This window comes from Megalops cyprinoides, chromosome 15 (genome assembly GCF_013368585.1).
Source record: "Megalops cyprinoides isolate fMegCyp1 chromosome 15, fMegCyp1.pri, whole genome shotgun sequence".
Lineage (NCBI taxonomy): Eukaryota > Metazoa > Chordata > Actinopteri > Elopiformes > Megalopidae > Megalops > Megalops cyprinoides.
This window is the reverse complement of record NC_050597.1, coordinates 32,910,305-32,924,407: the sequence shown is the minus strand read 5'-3', so window position 1 is coordinate 32,924,407 and position 14,103 is coordinate 32,910,305. Positions and strand designations below refer to the sequence as shown.

Below are 14,103 nucleotides of genomic sequence, written 5' to 3'. Positions count from 1 at the left end.
CAACTGAAAAGTACAAATACCACCTTAGAAAGACAAATCTAGCTAGCTAGCTACAATATAAACAAAACAATAAACATAACTAGCTAGCTACTATCACATTCCGCTGACAAATACAAATATCACATTGCAAACAAACACATAGCTAGCTTAGCTAGCTACAATAAAAAAAGAAACAACGTAGAAAGCTAGAAAGCTTGCTAGCTATTTTGGCTTTCACGCACTTTCCTCAACTGTCATATTACTAATAGCTATCCCGCTAGCTATCAAACTAATACAGCCTCATCACGTCTCTTCTAACCAAATAGTTAATTTTACCACAGACACTGCAAGCAACCTGTTCTGACAACTTTAGTACTGTTAGCTAGCTAGCTACCAAATTAACATTATTTAGTAAATTCGCATACCGCCAGTGTGCGAAATACCCAGTGGCAATCGGGGGGTCCCCTACCCATACCTGCCAACATTTAGGTTTCAAAATATGGGAGGTTTTTTCGGCGGGGGGCGTTGGATAGTAAATAATTGTAGTGTGTAGATTGTGTTTCATAGACGATCTGGCAACTTGGGTAACGTCAGACAAACATGCAAGACTTATGGATCCGTGTATGACGATTAATCATAATTTCATTTCATAATTTCACTGCCATGGAAATTACAGGAGTTTCCCGGGAGAAACATCAAAACGGGAGCTGGGCGCTGGGAGACGCCTTTTGACTCATTGCAGTGAAAAGCAGATTGTGTTTCATAGACGATCTGACAACTTGGATAACGTCAGACAAACATAAAAAAACTTATGGATCCGTGTATGACGATTAATCATAATAAAGTTTGCCATGGAAATTACGTGAGTTTCCCGGGAGAAATAACAAAACGGGAGGGCACTGGGAGATGGCTTTTGACTCATTGCAATAAAAAGCAAATACATTATTTTGTGTTTACATCCCACTTTGTACGAAAAATAATGCCAGCCCTATGTTGGAGACAATGCAGAAATTTGCTGTTATTTCAAAACTGGATTACTCGACAACGCTTAGATAAAAATAACTAAGTTATAAGAAATAAGAAACTAGTATCATCTGAAAGGATAAGTTCTGCTGTTTATTTTGATATGCGGTACGATGTGAAGCGATAGGGACTTCGTGACGTATTCAACTGAGAAGCAGGAGTGTGAAAATGGGTGAAGAAATTAGTAAAGATATTAACCTACTTTGCAGAAGTTTTATCTGTCTTCATAACGTGATTACTTCGGTATGTACAAATATGTAGCATCATTACAAAGCTCCGGTTCCGCCCTTTTATCTGATAGGCTATGTGTTCCATATCTATGTAATGACGAGTTCATAAGAAGGCTAATTCAAACAAGAGTAATGGGTGTGGAGATGGACGCAGAGCTGTATATAGATTGTAACTACGATTAAATTTGATGTAAATTCAAAATTATTTTTCTCGCCAACACTTCGTCGCATAGACAAGCAACTAGCATCGTTAGCGATGAATAGCCCACTTCGTGAGCAATTCAACCGAGAAGAAGGGATGTGAATTTGGACGCGGGCTTTAAGGGGTTAAAAGACATTTTTAGTGACAAATAATTTTTAAAAGATTTTTCCAGAGCGCCCCCCCCCCCCCCCCCCCCCCCCAATTTTCAGGGGGTCTTAAGTGTGAATCAAGTGGTCTCGGACCCCCGAGACCACTTGATATTTCGCACCCTGGTTACCGCTATTAATCTAAACGCGCATTCGCGCATAACAAAGGAAGGAATACCTGGCCAAACAATTAATAAACCTAACAAGGAACGTAAAACATTATATTAGGCTAAACAACTTCACCAGCACATCCAATCCAATCCAAAAGTAACGAAAAGTAATCAAGTTACGTTACTTTAATATTGTGATACTTGGATTAGGCTAATGATTACATTTTTTAACAGGTAGGCCTAATTAGTGTCGGAATACATTGTTAAAGTAAACCTCCCAACCCTGACCATATAACATCTTTATCATGAGGTTGCTTGTAATTCTGTGTTGTATCAATGTGACATTAAATTGGAAATAATCCCATTGAATGTTTATAACCTATTAATTTCAATGTCATTGTTGTGTTTAAAATAAATATGAGGGTTAGTACAGAAGATTTTTTTTTTACATTTTGTACCATGATACACAGATACATACCAGAAAGGTTACACAACAGGGGACAGGTGGATTCTGAAAATGTGGGTTTTCAGGCTCCTGTGGAAGATGGCGAGTGATTCTGCAGTTCTGATTGGGTGAGGAAGGTCATTCCACCACCGCAGAATGAGGGTAGAAAAAAGAAGTGGCCAAGTGGAACGGCTGCCAGGTTCCCGAAGTGAGGGGACCACCAGCTGCCCAGAGGAGGTTGAGTGGAGAGATCTGGTTGGAGTGTATGGAGCAATCAGAGACTGAAGGTAGGACGGGGCAGAGCCTCTTGTGGCCTGGTAAGCCAGTACCAGTGTCTTAAACTGGATACGGGCTGCTACCGGAAGCCAGTGAGGTGCAGTGAGTAGTGGAGTGAAACTAGACAGCATATAAACTAAGGGAAGCCAACTACACACACTGCTATACATCACAGTCACTAAATCACAGTATCCATAACAAATGTATTTGTAAAATAATCAGGAAATAATACAAGCATCAGGTGTTAGGGGGTGGGGGTTGAGTTGGACCCAGGACGCAGTCTAAAGAGGTAGTTCTTCAATCTGTGTTGGAAAATGGCCAGTGATTCTGATATAATGACCCCTGTAGGAATTTCATTCCACTAGAGGTGTACCAGTACTAACAGTCATTGTGGCTGAGAGGAGCAGCCCATTGAGAAGGGACAGTCAATTACCACATGGTTGCAAAGCGAGTAGTACAGTCAGTTCTGGTGGAGACCAGTGTTTAAAACTGTAGGGACAATGTAAAGTCCAGTTACACTGAATGCCCTGTTCTCATCATTACATTTTAGTGAATTAATCCCAATTTATTAAAAAAAACACCAGAAGCAAACATAATCTCAAATGGAAAAAAAATGAAACATAAGCATCCACAATAAGAGCTCATGCAAGTACCTGCACCTTTGTGTAATTATTGCTGCTTCCCTGAACTGGAATCCAGGTAATCCAACTGAGAATCTTGTAAATTAATTTGAGTTTAATGAAATTCACCGGCAGATGGTTTTCTCATCAAGATGTCCAATCTCAGCACATGAACGAAAATAACCACGTTTTTAAATCGTCTCTTAAATCAGCATTTTTAACTTTTCGAAAGAAAACGCTCAACAAAACCTTGCCGACCAAGAAGAAAGACATAATTTAAATAAAAGTACTTTATTCATTTTACCGGATTGTAACAGGAAGGGGTGTGACTTCCGGGGACTTGACGTGTCGCTTACTTCATAGTACGCTACGTAGGATTTGCTTGGAGAGGGTTTGCGTAGGTTCTGCTCGTACTTTAAACGATACATACAGATAACGCTTGAAACAAGACTTCTCGACGCTAAGAACTAACTAACTAAGAAGATCATAAACATGAGTTTCACCATCGAGGAAAGAGGAAACCCCAACACGCAAAATTACAGAGTATTTTTCAGTAAGTTAAGTGTGGTCCTGCACATTTGCCGGTCAGACGTTAGCTAGTTAGTAGGCTAAAGCCTGCTGTCGTGACGAAGTGATTGATTCCATTCAACCAGCCAGCTAGCTGATGCGGAGCGCTTTTCACCCACATGTGTAATGATAGCTAGCTAGCTAGCTGGCTAACTTTCAGTTTCGTAACGTTATAGGTAGGTAGCTATATGCTCATCTTCCATACACTGAAGGTAGTTTTTACTTGAAATATTTTGCTAGTTTGTTTAGTATCCAAGCTATGTGTCTAGGGTTGCTACTCTATTAAGTTAGCTAACGTTAGCTATCTTAGACTTGCTTTCATTCATCAACTCACTAAATCCAGTCAGGTAGGCTAACTATCTGGCTAGCAGGCGTTTTCTATTTGCTTATATGCAATGTACCTAACGCACCGTAATTCGTTAACTGGCTTCCTTTTCATATCTAAATAATAAACACGGTTAGCTTCTATCTTTGGTAGCTTGTTATCGCCACACATTTCGCCTAATGGCTTATTTAGTAGTCAGCAGCAAGCTAATTATCAAAATAAATTGTAGCCATGTGTGTCATATGTTTCTCTAGAAAAATCTAAGTTTGCTTACGCTAAACTCAGCTGGAAGCGGCACGGCGACCCCCACTCTGTTTTAAGATGCTTTGTCATGTTGTACAGGATTTGAAGAATAGTAATGTTAGGCTCATGCGGTATTTCATTTGAAGAGAGATGCGAGAGATTTCAATTAAGGATAAGTAGTTATTTACACAAATTGTGAAACATCACACTACAATCGTATCGAAAAAGGGTGCGCACCCGTCCAGTGGTTTGGAACATTCGATTTTGAACTGCCACATTGCTTCAAGATGACGTCAGTGGGGTCGTGCGGGTTATTATATCACTTATGATAGTTTCCTTGGAAAAACTAGATTTGCAGCTTTAATTGTGTTTGTTTAACTAAACATTGTGCAGTGTTTTATATAAACTAACATTGGGTGTTGAACTCAAATTAAGGAATAATGATTGCAGGTAGTAAATGTCTTCAAGACCATCTTTTGCATTTGACCGTCAAATTATATTAAAAAAACTGTCACTTGCTGGGGTAAAATGTGTCTCTCGTGAGACTTAATTCTGTTTCTAACCTACAGGAAACTCAGAAGGAAAGTACATTTCCCCATTCCATGACATACCAATGTATGCTGATGAAGCTCAGGTAAAGTGAATTTTGATTTGCATAGGTTACAGTTTGAATAGCTGACATTATGAAATCTGTCACGTTCTTTGAATCAGGTTGTTTGTGTTTGAACTGTCTGTAACCGCAAATTTTAATATAAATTTACAAAATAACTTACATTAGGAATGACCTTCAACATCCCATACCTTATACTAGCTGACCCCAAATTCAGAGTTACTGTGAAATACGATTTATTGTGATGACATGTTTTGCAATTTCCCCTCGCCAACCGACATCCGAGACTGGATGCTGGTCGGAGCTGTGCTCCGATGCGCAGTGGGGAAGTGACAATTGGAACACTTTGAAATAATGCTGTGGGATGTCGTTGAGCATTGAGATTAGCAAGGGGTAACCACACTTTTAGCTAAAGCCATCAGTATCTTAGGGTCGATAAACTGTTGCTGAAATCAAATTTGTCAGCCTCCTGAAGCTCAGAATCATATAAACACACTTTTGGTTTAGATACTTGCAGATATTTACTGTTAAAGTTGAACACAGGTAAGATGTATTGCGTGCTGTTGAGTGCGGCGTCTGTCTCTCTCCAGCAGGCTTGAATTAAACTCATAATCAGCAGTGTTTGAACATCAGAAACATGATATCGTCATGTTAGTGATTGTTTTTATGCGACACACCATATAAACGCATTATTCAAAATCCTCGTGCCAATCCTCGTGGATTTAACACCGTTAACATAAGGCGACAATGTATTTCTCAGACGAGCCTTTGTATGACTTCCAGTTGCAGCGGCATCTTGTTATATTACCGAATTTCATGTATTCAGTCGTGGGAGCAAAAGGTAGTTTTCCGCCTGATAGTGCCATGTCTAGGTGCTTGTAGAAAAGCCCAGCTACGTAGTTAGCTAGTGATTTATTTTCGACATACTGTGTGGCTCAGTGTGAACACTTTAGTCTGAGCGAGTCTCCATACTGAATTCGTTACTGCTGTGTTTTTTAAAAGGAAGCCGCCAAGCCCCCGGAATGATGCATGCAGCGGTGCACGCCCCCTGGTTGCTGCAGCTACATTGTGCAAACTGTTGGTAACTGCTTGTGTTGCGCCAGCTACTGCGTCTTATAGCCCCTTTCAGACATGCACTGAAAGTCAGAACTTATCTAGCCATTACCCAGAGGAACTGTATGTGAGAACGCAAATGTCTGAATCAGTCGGACTGGACATGAGACGGACTTCACTCTGCCAGCTCCCTGGTACAAAGTCCGTCTTAATGTCGGATTGAGTCCATGTGTGAATAGAGCAGGTCCATTTTTCCGGAGAATTCACAAACGAGCGAGTGGTCGCGTGTGATGACGTTTCTATCATGCGGACTGGCGCAACACCACGGCTGCATCCGCATACTCAGTATGCACTAACTTCGGGCTAAGACGTACTACCCGACCGTTACTGTAGCACGTACTGTTGAGTATGCAAGCGAAGTAGTAAGGACGCAATTCCGATGTACTCCGCTGAACATCTTAACTGTCCTTGACGGGAGGTTTACCAGATGACGTATACCCACGTGCGTGAAAATTAAAAAAAAAAAAAAAAGTCACCTCTGAGAATTTACCTCAGAGTAGCGATCTTTAATACCACAAAATGTGGACACATTGCGAAAATGGCACCTGACAGTGCCACTCAAAGGGCGTCATCGTACATCTTCGAGAAGAGCGACTTACAGGCAGCCTTTTTATGCTTTTCCCGGGGAATTCCTCCCTCTTTAGTTATTTGGGCTCCATCTGACTTATGGGATAGCATAGTGTGGAAACATTTGCATACTTCAAATTTTCAACGGAAATAGTAGGTCATCCGGGTACCGTTTTGACTACTATTAAATGCCTAATTTAAGTATGCGGACACCCTATGGATTGTGATGTACTGCTTTTTGCGTACTATATAGTACGGAAGTATGATTATTCGGATGCAGCCCAGAAGAATACTAACATCTGCTTCGTACTCTTTTCTGCTTGCCTGTATATTGCTTTCCACTCTTTCATTGATATTGCGGATACGTCCAAATATGTGTTATTTTGGGTCATGTCAAATACGTTATTAAAGAGATAGTTAGCTATAGCTATACTGCCAAAACTTCTATTATGATGATTAATAACATTGGTTAGTAGTTTATTATCTGGTTAGTAGCTAGTTAAGCTGTAGCTAAAGTAACAGTGATAGGCATAGTGGAGAGAGGTCACCAGTTCACCTAACATTACATTTGGATGGCTAAGTGTGATATTTTTTTATTGGCTACCCAAAAGTACAATAGCTATGTTCACCTTCTCCTCCGTGCCACATTATGCGCCCATACCACCGAAAGGTAAGACATTGCAAAGAAAAAACCTGAAAATACTTTCAACTCGCGAATACTTTTCGTGAACTCATCAATGCTTTTCACTCGTGAGAATGCTAATGCTAGTGGTAGCTGGAAAATACCACAAGGAAATCTGGACCTTTCTGAACTCGCAATGATTTCACGCAACAATGTAATATACTACAAATATAATCATTATTGGTCGCATACTGGGTACTACACTGAAAAATAGCATGTAGTATACAGTATATAGTTGTGTAGTACGCAGTACACAGTACAGTACGCAGTAGGCAAGTTTAATACAGCCACTGTGATTTCTGCAGTGTACTTTTTGCATCATGTCCTGCCTCCTGCACGCTCTACCCAGGCGCCAGCCCTTGCCTAGACCAAACGGAGTATATCCAGTAGGTGAGAACGTGTCTGACATGGACAATCTCCTGTTCCATATGTGAAAGGGCAACTCCGGACAATGTCCGGACCCGATTCTCCGGACATTTTCAGGAGTTCAGATGTGAAAACATGTAACATGCAAGAACGGAAATTCTGGTTTGTCAAATCCACAGGCGGACTTGAATGGTTTGCATCCCCTTACCTTGCGTTTGTGTAGTTGACGGTGTTCCCCAGAGCAACATACATAGCTTACAATTTTGACTTGTTACCCCTTTAAACAATTTGATATTTACCGAAACAATTCAGGTTTGCCAAACGGTACAAAACGGTGTGCTACTGGTGAATCAGCCAGCAAACGCACAACTTTTGGGACTTGTTAGAATACATTACACCACACAGGCGAACTGGCAACGTCAGTGGAGCTGGGTTTGATTCATGATTTGCAATGTATACTACAAGTTAACTCAAACATTGAAATATTGAAACCACCTGAAATAAAGATAGTTGGATTAAATTGTTTAGTTCTAAAATTGCATGTACTGTGTCATGTTTTGTGGAGGTGAGGGCGAATTGAAAACAGAAATTTATGGTTGTGAAGGTATATTATGTGTTCATCTTTACAGAGATCTGTTCTGCTTTTACTTAAATTTACTTAATGAAAACCAGTGTCAGTGTGCCCAATGTGTTCCCCATGTTGTGCATTTTAGAGGAGGGGCTGTGAGGTCGCAGTCTGTTGAAACAGCTAATAATTTTTTAACTTGTTCTGTCGGATGACCTGTTATCTCATTAAATGCAATAAAGGATTTTTACACTGGTTGGGTGGCCTTTTGCCCAGCAACAGGTAACCTATGGATGAGAAATTAAGATTTTTAAGTTCAAGGCAGGTTTGTAAATGCATGGAACTAATTTGTAGAGAGCAAGGACTATACATTTTTGATATTTTAACGGCAAAAATCAGTTACAACTATGTAATTTACTGGGTAGGCAGGCAATTGTAATCCAGTGAATGTTTGTTTACAATGGTTAATGAAAACACTCTTGCCGAAAATTCAGAAATGTGAATGAGAAACTTTTCAGTGTACAAAAAGAGAGAGGTTCAGTTGTGCAGACCTGTTGCACATCATAAAGGTACTGCAACACCAGTGCCGGCAGTGTCGGGTTTCATTTGGCTGCACTGCCTCAGTGGATTCCCAAAACAGAAATAATTGTTCCATCTTTTAGTTTGGCTGGTTTATGGCAATCACTGCTGTCAGCAAAGCAATAGTGTGGTTGGAAGTCGGTGCAGTGTGCCAATGGGATATACAAGTGTTCGTTAAAGAAATAAAGTTAATAAAATAATTTAACCCAAAGAAACTTGTGTGTATGTGGCCAGTGAAATGTTAATACGTGGATTGTTCAGTATGCTGGTTGTTGCATTCATTTACATGAAATATCATTTTGTGACTTTTCTTCTCCACAGAATATCTTCAACATGGTTGTTGAAGTACCAAGATGGACAAATGCAAAGATGGAGGTATGACATTTACATTTACATTTATTTATTTAGCAGATGCTTTTATCCAAAGCGACTTACAAAAGTGCATACAGCAAGTATAGCGACAGTACGGGGACAGGATGTTTACAGTTCCACAATGAGACAGTTCTCAGCTGAGAGCGAGGTCTGTTTGAGGACACAGTACTATTAGATTTGTACAATTACAGCCTATAGGGCAACTAATATGATACACTTTCAAACGGCGGACTTCGACAACTTCAAACGGCGCAATGAGCGTCAGGGTAAAGGCGACCTGACGTCTGGAACTGAAGATGGTGCATAAAAAGCAAAAGGGGGGAGGGAAAGCCATGGCACTGTCCTGTGCATATATACCACACCATACCACATAAACTGCCGTGTCTTTCCAGGGAAGAGAAAGACAAACATAGCTGTATCTTATGGCCTGGTATACATTCTGCAAATTCAGAACTCTAGACATGAGAATAATAAGGGCAAGATTTCCTATTAAAGTATACTCTTAAAGTATACATACATGCACTGGGATTATTTCAGCGGAGCTACCTGCAATCCACAGTTGAGTATTTATTAAGAATTATGACAAGACAGTCTTTTTGAGGCTGGACAGATGGTGTATTTAAAACCTTGCTGTTATGCCCTTGAATGGTAAAGACTGTATGAATGCTTTGGTTATATCCTGTACTTCAGTTACATAATGTGGAACAGAGCTCACTGCTTGTGTTATGTCTCCACGTATGTCACAGTCTTACCTATACTTCACCTAGCTGGTGCAGTAAATTGTAACTGAATATACAGACTAATGTGCTATGAACATAAACCCTAAAGAAAATGGCACTTCCACTGGATGCCGCCACCTCTGGAGACACAATGGCTATGGGGTGACTTGTAATAGGCTATCTTGGAAGGTGTGCTCAAAGTCAGCCTTGGTCTCCTCTCCTGTCTGAGCCTGCCTGCTAGAGCAAGCAGTCTCACTTATTGTAGGAGAGAGTTTTTCAACCACAGTGATCCAAGCTCCACCATCAAATAAAAGAAATTTCTCCATAGTAGCGCCACAAAGAAATAAGCAATGAATAAGCATGAGCAGGTTGATGGTTAGTAAACCCCATGTAGCAATGGAGACAAACACTTCTCAATATTCACAAAAACTCATTCTCTTTTGCCAAGCAGCATTTATACAAACACATTATTAATCACAATAATGAAAATTAGGTAATTAACAGCCAACTGCATGTGTGTGCTTTCCCACATGCCTAGACCCCAGAATCAGGTGTGTCACCCACCCACCCTTTAACCTCCCCAAGCTGCTCAACGACATAAAGTACGAGTGCAGTATGTGTAAGAAAGCTAACATGTATGCGAGTGAGGTGTGTGTAACAAAGCTCATGCATGTGTGAGTGAGGTGTCTGCAAGACAGCCAATGCATATGTGAGTGAGATGTAATTATAACAAAGCTAATGTATGCAAGTACTCTGGAATTAGTCTTTGGAAGATGTGTAGAATTCTTGTAACTATTTTGGTTTTAAAATTGTGTGTATCGTCACCACTACAGTTCAGCATTTCCTCATAAATGCCATTTAAAACATGCAGTTTATCGTCTTATGTAAATATGGTCCATTTAGAAGACTTTGAAAGAAATATTTTTATGCAGATATCTTTTCTGCAGATTGCCACAAAAGACCCACTGAACCCTATCAAACAAGATGTGAAAAAGGGAAATTTACGTTATGTGGCCAATGTTTTTCCGCACAAAGGCTACATCTGGAACTATGGAGCAATCCCTCAGGCAAGTTGCTGTGTCTTCATCGATCCACTCTTTTAGAGCACTTAATGTTAAACTCCAGCAGCGGTACTAAAACTTGATTTCATTATAGTGTAATGGCCCAAAGCTACTTTCAGTCCAAGAAGTTTCATCAGTGTATATATATTCTAAATTATATAAAGCTGTCCAGCTTTTTTAAATATTGTATACAGACCTAGCTTCAAAAGACTAAAACAACCACACAACTAAAACACTTTTTTACAGGCTTGTATTATTTTTATAAAGCTTGCAGTTTTTACATGTTATCCATTTATACCGCTGGACATTTACAGAGGTAGCTCTGCTTAATTACCCTCTCCAAGGGTTCTACAGCAGTGGCCCAACTGGTAATTACACTGGCAAAGGGTTACAATTCCTTTTCCTTACCACTGCAGCAAACTTTACATTGTGCCCTTTAATATGGATTTGTGAACAGGGACGACTTTAGAGCGCCTCTGCTGGATGCTAAAAAATTATTGTACTTGGGCTGATTTCGGTCATCCAAGAAATCACTAATCACCAACAGATCACTGTTCAAACAGAACGGAACCAGAGCCAATGGAAGGACGTGTCAAAATTTATGTAAAACTCAGGAGCAGCATCTATAACTTATTCTTGGTTGGACTACCCCATTAACTGAATTAAAAGACTCCGCCTTAAAGAAAGTATAAATCACTTTATAACTATATCTGTTTTTCCTTGTTTGATAGACGTGGGAGGACCCAGGCCACAAAGATAGAGATACTGGATGCTGTGGTGACAATGATCCCATTGATGTGTGTGACATTGGCAGTAAGGTATTGCTTCATTCTGAGTACTTCAGGTGGACAGTTTACAACATCAAGCAACTTTGTGGTAATGCTAAAGATAATGGAATTTACATATCCTTTTTATGAAGCTCAGAGTACTTTTGAGGGGGGACACGTTAGCTTTATTCTCAAGTCTTGAAATAGAGATGAATGCCAGAGTGTTTCTTTTGTTTGAAAAGCTGTTTGAGGGTAATTCTGTAAATTACCTTAATTTCCATGTTACATGAAAATGTTGAACGGGTGTGTAAGTCAGCTTTTTTTTCTCAACTTTGAGGTGTGTTCACGTGGAGAGGTTATTAAGGTGAAGGTCTTGGGAATCCTGGCAATGACTCACGATGGAAGGGTGAAACAGATTGGAAAGTGGTCGCGATCAATGTGGAAGACCCCGAAGCGAAGAAGTTCAGCAGTACGAAACTGTTCTCTCTCTAACAGTCAGCAGAAGGGAGGGCTGAACCTGTTATGCTGACATCTGCCACATTACTCTGTTTTAACTTCAGATATCGATGATGTCAGGAGACTCAAGCCAGGCTACCTGGAGGCCACAGTAGACTGGTTTAGAAGGTACAAGGTGCCAGATGGAAAACCGGAAAACCAGTTCGCCTTCAATGGGGAGTTCAAAGACAAGGTATGGACCTTTCTTAGTTATACTTTCTTTGTTTCCACTTTGTTTCAGTTGAAGGCATGTTTATCTGTCACTTTCCCACTCTCCCAGTGGTAAGAACCTCATTTGTTTCATTTTCAAATTAGCAGCGGGTTGAGTCTGGAGCTGTAGCAACATTTACAATTCAGACTGCAGTTCATTGGTTTTAAAGGTGCCAATTGCCATTTAGTATGGATTTAGCACAATGCAAGTTCATATACAAATTCAGAAATGTGGCTTTCATTGACAAAAGCCTGGTTTGATCCTTGTTCATTTTGTTTCTTGAGCCACTGGCTCCACTAGGCTAACATAATGGAAGAAATGTACATTAGTGGGAAATTTTCCCTTTTTTGTTTGCTTGAAGTACCTCAAAGATGCAACTATTCTTGCTTTATAGGACTTTGCCATTGAAACGATCAAGAGCACCCATGGCTTTTGGAAGGCGCTTATCTCTCAAGAGACCAGTGCTGGAGGGCTGAACTGGTGAGGGAAAATAGTCAATATGTGTGTATCTCAGAATCAAGATCTTTCATATCATTCATATGAAAGGCATTGTGTGCAATATTATAAAACAGTATCACAAAATAATTGCTATGATTCAAAAAAGATGACCAATTTCATGGAATTATAGTAAAACCAGTATTAAAGGGGTCAGAAACGAGATGGAAAAACTAGTGTATTGGATGCAAACCAAACAGAATGTTGCTTGGTTTGCCAGTTTAGTTCAGAGAGCCTTAGGTTGATGTTTAACTGCATTTTGAAGATTTTGTTTTCTCTTGCTAAATTAATTTTACGTTTTTCTCCAATTCAGCAAAAACACATGTGTGTCGACTGGAGACAGTCCATTCTGCTGCTCCAATGATGAGGCAAAAGCTGTGGTTGATGGGGCAAGTATTTTGTTTTCATGGTTGAGTAATGGAGTGATAATGTATGGGGATAAATCAAGATGTCAAGCCTTGTGCAGGCATTTGATGAATCATATTGCTAAAACCTGAGCTACTGTTCCATATTTGTTGTGTGTGTGTGTGTGTGCGCACGTGCGCATGCACAGATGTGTGTTTGAGTGTAAGTGATATCATTTTGTCCCTTGCATTTTTGTGTGAAATAATATTTGACTTCAATTGTTGATTTTGTAGACATGCCCTTGTGGAAGTGAGGATCCTATCCCATCATCAGGTTTGTGATGGCTGTTTTACATGTGACTGCAGGCTAGGTGCTTTACTGTAAAAAATACAACTGAAACACTCATGATTCTAAAGGTGGCAAGAAAGAGTGATTTTTTTTTTTTTATGTGTGCTGTATTCTTTTTAAGGATTCAATTTTTTTTTACTTCAATTTGTACTGAATTGTATAAACTGCTATTTTCATTTCCAGTTGACAAATGGTTCTACTATGAGACGAATTGATCCGAGATGAATCATTCGAGGATGGACGAGGACTATGACACCCTGTTTAGAAAGTGTACTTTAGTGTAATTTCAGATGATTACACATCAGACATTACTACAGGCTATAATTACAAATATTTCTCTTTTCAGGCTGATTATACATTAAAAGAGAATAATTGACAGAAATCATGACAAGGAAAATAATTTCAGTTTACTTAAAAATGTTCTGTTATACATATATTACAAGTGGATATAATCTGGGGAAAAGCTTGGGTGTGGTAGGCAGTGGTCTTAATGTGCTTTAATAAAATCTTTTTGTTTACCAGACCATCTGAGCCGCTTATTTGAAATGTTTACTTCCCATAATTTTCCACAAGTTCTAATGTTTGGATAACCAAGGAAACAATTGTGGGTTTTTTTGTTTGTTTTGTTTTTTGGGAATACAC

The 14,103-nt window shown here is 39.7% G+C and overlaps 1 protein-coding gene across 1 annotated transcript; it reads left to right on the top strand.

Annotated features, from left to right (window-relative positions):
- The first annotated feature begins 3,392 nt into the window (after positions 1–3,392).
- Positions 3,393–13,977, top strand: ppa1b (inorganic pyrophosphatase 1b). Its single transcript, XM_036546641.1, is given in 12 exon segments — positions 3,393–3,584; positions 4,736–4,800; positions 8,970–9,023; positions 10,687–10,806; positions 11,532–11,618; positions 11,905–11,970; positions 11,973–12,036; positions 12,128–12,255; positions 12,668–12,753; positions 13,082–13,157; positions 13,407–13,446; positions 13,645–13,977. Coding segments are annotated over 12 exon segments (879 nt in total). The 5' UTR covers positions 3,393–3,523; the 3' UTR covers positions 13,677–13,977.
- Positions 13,978–14,103: the final 126 nt, after the last annotated feature.